Consider the following 9982-nt stretch of genomic DNA (forward strand, 5'->3'; position numbering starts at 1 on the left):
CTGCAAATATTTAAGTATATCTTTTCATGGGACAACACTGACAAAATGACACTTTGACACAATGAAAAGTAGTCTGTGTGCAGCTTATATAACAGTGTAAATTTATTCTTCCCTCAAAATAACTCAATATACAGCCATTAATGTCTAAACCACCGGCAACAAAAGTGAGTACACCCCTAAGAGACTACACCCCTAAATGTCCAAATTGAGCACTGCTTGTCATTTTCCCTCCAAAATGTCATGTGATTTGTTAGTGTTACTAGGTCTCAGGTGTGCATAGGGAGCAGGTGTGTTCAATTTAGTAGTACAGCTCTCACACTCTCTCATACTGGTCACTGAAAGTTCCAACATGGCACCTCATGGCAAAGAACTCTCTGAGGATCTTAAAAGACGAATTGTTGCGCTACATGAAGATGGCCAAGGCTACAAGAAGATTGCCAACACCCTGAAACTGGGCTGCAGCACAGTGGCCAAGATCATCCAGCGTTTTAAAAGAGCAGGGTCCACTCAGAACAGACCTCGCGTTGGTCGTCCAAAGAAGCTGAGTGCACGTGCTCAGCGTCACATCCAACTGCTGTCTTTGAAAGATAGGCGCAGGAGTGCTGTCAGCATTGCTGCAGAGATTGAAAAGGTGGGGGGTAAGGCTGTCAGTGCTCAGACCATACGCCGCACACTACATCAAATTGGTCTGCATGGCTGTCACCCCAGAAGGAAGCCTCTTCTGAAGTCTCTACACAAGAAAGCCCGCAAACAGTTTGCTGAAGACATGTCAACAAAGGACATGGATTACTGGAACCATGTCCTATGGTCTGATGAGACCAAGATTAATTTGTTTGGTTCAGATGGTCTCAAGCATGTGTGGCAGCAATCAGGTGAGGAGTACAAAGATAAGTGTGTCATGCCTACAGTCAAGCATGGTGGTGGGAATGCCATGGTCTGGGGCTGCATGAGTGCAGCAGGTGTTGGGGAGTTACATTTCATTGAGGGACACATGAACTCCAATATGTACTGTGAAATACTGAAGCAGAGCATGATCCCCTCCCTCCGGAAACTGGGTCGCAGGGCAGTGTTCCAGCATGATAATGACCCCAAACACACCTCTAAGACGACCACTGCTTTATTGAAGAGGCTGAGGGTACAGGTGATGGACTGGCCAAGCATGTCTCCAGACCTAAACCCAATAGAACATCTTTGGGGCATCCTCAAGCGGAAGGTGGAGGAGCGCAAAGTCTCGAATATCCGCCAGCTCCGTGACGTCGTCATGGAGGAGTGGAAAAGCATTCCAGTGGCAACCTGTGAAGCTCTGGTAAACTCCATGCCCATGAGAGTTAAGGCAGTTCTGGGAAATAATGGTGGCCACACAAAATATTGACACTTCAGGAACTTTCACTAAGGGGTGTACTCACTTTTGTTGCCGGTGGTTTAGACATTAATGGCTGTATATTGAGTTATTTTGAGGGAAGAATAAATTTACACTGTTACATAAGCTGCACACAGACTACTTTTCATTGTGTCAAAGTGTCATTTTGTCAGTGTTGTCCCATGAAAAGATATACTTAAATATCTGCAGAAATGTGAGGGGTGTACTCACTTTTGTGATACACTGTACATGTACACACACAAACACATACACATGCACACACACACACACACACACACATATATATATTAGGGCTGTCAAACGATTAAAATTTTTAATCGCGATTAATCTCAGAATTTCATATAGTTAATCGCGATTAATCGCATTAAAAAAAATCTGTGTAAATGTTATAGAAAACAAGGATTTTTAAGTGAAATGTTACAATTAAAATGGTGAACACATTTTATGCTAAATGTACTTATGTTAAAAACTGCTGGGACAAGAGAAAACTGTAAGGGAGTTTATTCACTCACATACTAGGCAGTAAATGTCAGATTGTAGGTTAGAATTTCTCCATCAGCAAACATTGTAGATCAGCGGTGCTTTAGGTGGGATAAGGCGTAGTTATTGTATCAGACTTGTCTGTGGTTGTATCGTGACGATGGTTTGATAAACGTTTCTACACGAAGTGAGTGTGTTTTGACCCTTTGGGGCTTCCATAGTTCATGAACTAACGTGCTCGACTCAGCTTTCCGGTATTCGGTACAGAAGAAGAAGTTAATTAAGTGTAATAAAGTGTTCTGCTCCCGACAACTTGTGAATATACCGTGTATTTATTTCTTTATTATGCAAGTGCATCACTACCACGATCGGTTACATTATGTTAACAAACCGCAAATGAAAAACGGTGGCAAGTCCGACATTAAAACGTTTGTTCTACCAGTCAAGTGTCAACATGAACTAGAATTTGCGTTAATGGCACTAATTTTTTTAATCGCGTTAAATTGAGGTCGCGTTAATGCGTTATTATCGCGTTAACTTCGACAGCCCTAATATATATATATATACCGTGTCAGCAGGGGTCAGGCAGGGGTCAGGCAGTGTTCCACAGATGAACCTGGTCACCACACAGAGCTGTGAACACACTCGCTGAACCTCTGGGTTACAGGAAGTGCTGTTCCGGGGCCGAGGGGTTTCCACATTTCCACTCTGCTCAGGGTAACCGCTGACCCCACGCTGACCCTCGCTGACCCCCGCCGTCCTGTAAACAATGGGGCTCTTATGGCCTCGTCCAGCTACTCACTCAAAGCTTCATGTTACAGTGATGCACAGGGAAGAGAATCGGTTCAAGTCTCATGTTCAGACTTTAATTTTTGAGACGCACTGGAACCAACACTGCTGTTCTGCTCTAGCAGACGGACTATAGTCAGTTATTGTATACCCACAAAGTTCATCTGTACAGAATGTGTGTGTGTGAGTGTGTGTCCTGTGATGGACTGGTGACCTGTCCGGGGTGTTTCCTGCCTTTCACCCAGTAAACTTTCACCCACTGAGACCCTGACCAAGACAAAGCGCCCTCCTTCTAAACAAACGTCACTATCGACCTGCCAAAAGTATTCAGACGTTTCAAAAACAAGCGATATTAAAATAAAACCGGCTCTGTTCTGAGGTGTCTGTGTGTGGGAGTTTGTGCCCGTTCAGTCCAAATGTGACAACGCTTGTATGGCTGGGGTGGAAGGCAGAGAAAGACGGAGCTGGACGGACAAACAAACAACTGGACGGAGTTGGATTGTCAAAAGAAAAAACAAATAAATGAACAAACAAACAAACAGACGGAGTGGAAAGAATGGATGAACATGGATTGACGAACAAACAGACGAACAAACAAATGAACAAACACACACTTGGACGAAGCTGGACGGATAAATAAACAAATGAATGAACAAAATAATGAACGAGTGAACAAATGGATTGATGAACAAACAAGCTCACAAAAGAACAAACAAACAAATAAACGGACGGAGCTGAATTAACGAAAGAAAAAAACAAACGATTGAACAAACAAACAAACGGACAGAGCTGGATGGATAGACGAAGCTGGACTGACAAAAGAAAAAACACTAAAGAACAAACAAACAAACAGATGGAGTTGGACAGATGAACGAACAAACAAATTAACAAACAGACAGAGCTGGATTAACAAAAGAAAAAACAAATGATTGAACAAACAAACAAATGGACGGAGTTGAAAGGATGGACAAAACTGGATTGATGAAAGAAAAAACTAACGAATTAACAAACAAATGAATGAACAAACAAATGGACGGAGTTGGATTAACAAAAGAAAAAACAAATGAATAAACAAACATACGATTGGGCAGAGCTTGATGGATGGACAAAGCTGGACGGATGAATAAACAAATGAACAAATGAACAAACAAACAGCTGGATGGATAAACTGGACGGATGAACAAACAAACAAACAAACAAACAGAAGGCCGGAGTTGGACAGATTAACAAACAAACTGATGTTAGACAGGAAAGTCTCAGTCGATGTTCCGATTCCAGTCGCATCATTTCCTTTATATTACAGACGTGAGTTAGCATGCTGAAACCGCCGCGTGCTACGTCCGTCCCGGACTCCTAATCCCGAGCGCTCGTCCCCTGAGCTGGACATGACGAGTATTTTCCCGCCGTACGTTACGTCTGGCCGCTCGGCCTCTGAACCGGTGATTATGGTGCAGACGGCTAAACCGTGACGCAGGTGGGGGGTGGGGGGGTGACGGATCAGCCGTGGCCGGCGCTTGTGCAAGAAGGGCGTCGTCCCCAAATACCACGTATCCCCACAAGAGTAGTGATTCTGATGTCATCAGTGTGAGACACACCCGAGCTAGCCGTACCGCACACACACACACACACACACACACACACATATACACACACACACTAAAGCATGCCGTCATTTAAACACAAACACACCAAAGCTTCCCTCTACCAACAACCATTTTCTCCCAGTTTAGTCGTAGCCGGTTCCTCTTTCTCTGCTGGAGACCCTGATGGTGTACGAGGAGGGTATGTTCTCCTGACACGCCCTCCAGCCGGCCCCTTCTTATCCCCCCGTATTTTGTTGGATCGGCACATTAGGGTCGGTCTCGCTCATGGAGAGTCACGCGCTGATCTCCACGTTCCTCCACTTCTGTACAGGCGCCTCAGGCTGCTAACCAGGGTCCTTACACTGTACCCAAGACTTTTTAGTCCCTTCTTTTCCCACCCAGAAGACAATCGTGCCCTCTAGGGGGCGCCGAGCTGACCGGTGGGAGAGTCCAGAATTCCAAAGGAAACCTGCGCTGTGATGTAAAAAAGCTCAATCCTTACAGACCCCATTCCACTGTGCAGCACTCGCTTAACCAGCCGCACCACTTTGGCATACTGGTTGCACAATACTGCAGTGGTTTATTTAAACCCACTGCAACCCTGACCAGGATAAAACTCTGGTAACACAGACAATGACTGAACAAAGGAACAAACAAGCAAACAAACCAACAAAGCTGGACAGAAGAACAAACAAGTAAACAAAAGAACAAACAAACAATTCAAAGAACAAACAAACAAACAAATAAACAAAGAGAGCTAGATTAACAGACAAAGCTGGACTAACAAAAGAAAAAACAAACAAAAGAACAAACAAACAAAGCAACAGAGATAGATAGACAAAGGTGGACTGACAAAAAACAAACAAACAAACGAAACTAGAAGGACGAACAAACATGAAAAGACAGAGCTGGATGGATAAACTGGTCAGACGAACAAACAAGCGGACCAACGTACAAGCAAACAAACAAACAAACAAACAAACAAAGAGAGCTAGATGGATAGACGAAGGTGGACTGACAAAAGAAAAAACAAACTAAAGAACAAATAAACAAAAGAACAAACTTACGGACAAACAAACAAACATACAGACGAAGAGAGCTTGATGGATAGACGAAGCTGGACAGACAAATAAATAAATAAATAAATAAATAAACAAACAAAGGGGCAGAGCTGGATGAACAAACAAAAGAAGATGGATGGACTAGCAAACAAACTGGACTTGACCCGTTAACCATCAGATGAACAGTCGAGACCTTTTACAATCATCCACCACCGACAGTTTAGATCGTTACCAGCTGATTGTCGCTGTAAGACGAGGATTTTAAAGCGACGGTCACATGATCACATGACCTAACTCACCCGATGTGCCTGTTGGTGGACGGGGCCTGGGTTATGACGGAGCTGGACTGTGGTGACGGTAAGGCCTGCTGGATCACCATGCCGCCCTCATGGTTGCTCAGGCGGTTGTGAGGTTGCTGGTGCTGGTTTGGTCCCGGTTGTGTATGAAGAGCGATATTCTACAATCAGAAGAGACCAAACCATCAACGACCGACTGATGGTACACAGCTTCCTGTACACAGTACAACAACTTCCTGTACACGGTACAACAACTTCCTGTACACGGTACAACAACTTCCTGTACACAATATGGCAGCTTTGTTTGTTTGTTTGTGATTTGTTTAGTGGTTTGGGATTTGTTTGGTGGTTTGGGATTTGTTTGATGGTTGTTTAATTGTTTGTTTGGTGGTTTGGGATTTGTTTGGTGGTTCAAGACTTGTTTGATGGTTTGTTTAGTTGTTTGTTTGATGGTTTGAAGTTTGGGATTTGTTTGGTGGTGTGGTATTTGTGTGTTGGTTTGGGATTTGTTTGGTGGTTTGGGATTTGTTTGGTGGTTCAGGATTTGTGTCATGGTTGTTTAATTGATTGTTTGGTGGTTTGAGATTTGTTTGGTGGTTCAGGATTTGTGTCATGGTTGTTTAATTGTTTGTTTGGTGGTTTGAGATTTGGCATTTGTTTGTGGTTTGGAATTTGTTTGGTGGTTTGAAGTTTGGTGTTTGTTTGTGGTTTGGAATTTGTGTGTTGGTTTGGGATTTGTTTGGTGGTTCAGGATTTGTTTTTAGGTTGTTTAATTGTTTGTTTGGTGGTTTGAGATTTGTTTGGTGGGTTGAGATTTGTTTAATTGTTTGTTTGGTGGTTTGAGGTTTAGGATTTGTTTGGTGGTTTGAGGTTTAGGATTTGTTTGGTGGTTTGGGATTTGTTTGGGATTTGTTTAGTGGTTTGTTTAATTGTTTGTTTGGTGTTTAGTGTTATTTGGGGGGATTTGTTTGGTGTATCAGGGCTCTAGGAGTCGTCTGTATTCACACAGACGTAAAAACGTTAATTCTACAGCTGTAGATGAATCACCAGACGATTATAATTTACGGTTGGTGGTGAACGATGCCCGCGGGGCTTTAAATGCCAGGATTAATCTGATTTAGAGACGCCACTCCTGCTGGCAGCATCTCCGGACTCCAGACGGGCGCTATTGATCCGGCCCTCACCGTCTGTCCTGAACTGAGGGTGAACATGATCGGACTCTCACAGCGGCGCACGATAACCATACGCTGATCAGGAGACGCTATGATCTAAAGTGACTTACAGTTATCACTGAGCAACTGAGGGTTAGGGGCCTTGCTCAGGGGCCCAACAGTGGCTGCACTGGGGCTTGAACTGGCAACCTTCTGATTACTAGTCTAGTACCTTAACGGTTCAGCTACCATTGACCTATGTCCTAGATGGATGGAATGTGTGTGTGTGTATTTTGTATGTATGTAAGTATTGCGTGTATGTGTGTGTGTAGTGTGTATGTGTGTGTGTATGGTGTTTGTGTGTATTGCATATACTGTATGTGTGTGTTGAGAATGTGTGTATGTGTGTGTGTCTATTGTATGTGTGTGTATTGTATGCGTGTGTGTATTTCGTGTGTACTGTGTGTATTGTGTGTATATTGTGTGTGTGTATTGTATGTATGTGTGTGTGTTGAGAATGTGTGTGTGTCTATTGTATGTGTGTGTATTGTATGCGTGTGTGTATTTTGTGTGTATATAGTGTGTGTGTTTGTGTGTATTGCATATGTGTGTGTGTTGAGAATGTCAAATCAAATCAAATCAGATCATATCAAAGTTTATTTGTCACATACATGGTCATACACAGTTCGAATGTGTGTATGTGTATATGTCTATTGTATGTGTGTGTATCTATCGTATGTGTGTGTTGTGAATGTGTGTGTGTGTATTGTATGTGTGTATTGTGTGTGTATATTGTAAATGTGTGAGTATTGCGTGTATGTGTATGTAGTGTGTGTGTGTATTGTGAATGTGTGTGTAGTGTGTATTGCGTGTGTATTGTAAGTGTGTGTATTGCGTGTGTGTGTGTATTGCATGTATGTGTATGTAGTGTGTGTGTATATTGTGTGTGTAGTGTGTATTGCGTGTGTGTGTGTGTATTGTGAATGTGTGTGTTACGTGTATGTGTGTGTATTGTGAATGTGTGTGTATATTGTGTGTGTAGTGTGTATTGCGTGTGTATTGTGTGTGTGTGTGTGTGAGTGTATTGTAAGTGTGTGTGTATTGTGAATGTGTGTGTGTGTGTATGAAAGTGTTATATTTGATGTGAACTAGGCCCCACGGCGCAGCTGCGCAACAGGCCCCACTCTCTCACCTGTTTACTGTCCTCCTCCTCCTGAGCTTTGCAGAACTCCTGCTGGATGGAGCAGTCGAGCTCGCTGAACAGTCCCACCTCCTCACAGTTCTTCAGGAAGCGCGTCGGGGTCGGCGTCTGGTCTGCGGGCACGGCAAAACGGGAATTGAACACGAGCACCACCGGGACGAGTCCCGACCCACAGAGGGGCGTTAGTGTTTACATGAAACTGGTGTGGATTCATTCAACCCGTCACCAACACCTTCACCCTAATGTGACGGGTAGTTCCGGAGTCATGAAGGGAAGCGAGATGATCCACGGAACGTGATGGTCGTGGTTCAGTGGGAAACAAAACCGTTATCATAACCGTAGCGAGCGCTCCTCTTCCAGTCGGGTCTAGACTATAATTTGGGGCGGTGTGGGTTAGATAAATTACACGGTAATGAGCTGTGTAATTATGAAGGTGGTTAGAAGTTGCCATTTTCCTCGAGCTAAATGAAGCGTACGCTAACGCTCGGTTATTTATCTGTAAGTGCGGCGAGGAGAAAAAAGCCAAACGAGAGCGACGCCGACGTCATTTCAAAGTTTAAACTGTTTATAAAAATATACATCAAAATAGCAGGTAAACGGACTAATTTATCGTAGCCAGCTGCTGGAGACCCCAATGGTGTACGAGGAGGGTGTATTCTCCTGACACGCCCTAACTCTGACACCCGTACTTTGGTGGATTGCACGTGAGGTCGGTCTTGCGCAGGAAGAGTCACGCACTGATCTCCACGTTCCTCCACTTCTATACAGGCACCTCGGGCTCCTAATGGATGATGGATGGATGATTAATGAATGGATGGATGAATGGATGAATGGATGGATTGATTGATGGCTGGATGGATGGATGATGATGGATGGATGGATGATGGATGAATGGATGGATGATGGTTGGATGGATGGATGGACGATGGTTGGATGGATGGATGGACGATGGTTGGATGGATGGATGATGGTTGGATGGATGGATGATGGTTGGATGGATGGATGGACGATGGTTGAATGGATGGATGATGGTTGGATGGATGGATGGACGATGGTTGGATGGATGGATGATGGTTGGATGGATGGATGATGGATGGATGATTAATGGATGGATGGATTGATGGTTAGATGGATGGATCGATGATGGATCGATGATGGATGGATGGATGGATGATGGATGGATGATTAATGGATGGATGGTTGGATGGATTGATTGATGGTTAGATGGATGGATCGATGATGGATGGATGGATGATGGATGGATGGATGGATGGATGATGGATGGATTGATTGATGGTTAGATGGATGGATCGATGATGGATCGATGATGGATGGATGGATGATTAATGGATGGATGGATGGATGGATGGATAATTAATGGATGATGAATGGATGGATGGATGATTAATGGATGGATGGTTGGATGGATGGATGGATGGATGGTTAGATGGATGGATGGATGATGGATGGATGATTAATGAATGGATGGATGGATGGTTAGATGGATGGTTGGATGGATGGATTGAGGGTTGGATGAATGGTTGGTTGGATGGATAAATGGATGGATGATGTTTTAAGGTATGTTTTGGAGAACCTGATTGGCTGATTTGTGTTTGTTTAATTTTTGGACCTTGCAGAGCTTCAGCATGAGGAAATGAGGACAGATTAAAGGTGAGTGAGTGTAAAAGAACGCGAGTCTGTTCAGAAACCTAAAGCCTGAAGGTTCCTCGGGACAGAAACTCGATCTGCAGCTCTGACAAGAGTAAATAATGAAGAGAAAAAATCATCTACGCAGCGTTCACTCACGTTTTTAACTTCCTAACTTACTCGAACCCGCACCTTTGGAAGATCTTGTACTGGAGAAGCTCCTCCTGATTGTAAACACTCTAAAGTATTTTACGAGGTCGCTTATAAAAATACTCCACAAATTTATCCAAGGTTCCGGAAACCGTCGAACCTTCATGTGGTTTCGTTCCTTCTGCCCGACACCGTAAAGCGTCTACGTCCGGAGTCAGACCTGGAATCTGTGTCTCAATCGCG

General features: G+C 43.8%; 1 protein-coding gene across 1 annotated transcript in view; it reads right to left on the bottom strand.

The window, feature by feature from the left end:
* Positions 1-9982, bottom strand: part of creb5b (cAMP responsive element binding protein 5b) — a 72771-nt gene that overhangs the window by 43905 nt on the left and 18884 nt on the right. The window contains exons 4-5 of the mRNA XM_062991660.1: positions 7934-8055; positions 5594-5751 (exon numbers count right to left, since the gene is read on the bottom strand). Of these exons, the coding sequence (XP_062847730.1) occupies positions 5594-5751; positions 7934-8055 (280 nt within the window). The remainder of the gene's footprint in view (positions 1-5593; positions 5752-7933; positions 8056-9982) is intronic.

This window comes from Trichomycterus rosablanca, chromosome 3 (assembly GCF_030014385.1).
Source record: "Trichomycterus rosablanca isolate fTriRos1 chromosome 3, fTriRos1.hap1, whole genome shotgun sequence".
NCBI lineage: Eukaryota > Metazoa > Chordata > Actinopteri > Siluriformes > Trichomycteridae > Trichomycterus > Trichomycterus rosablanca.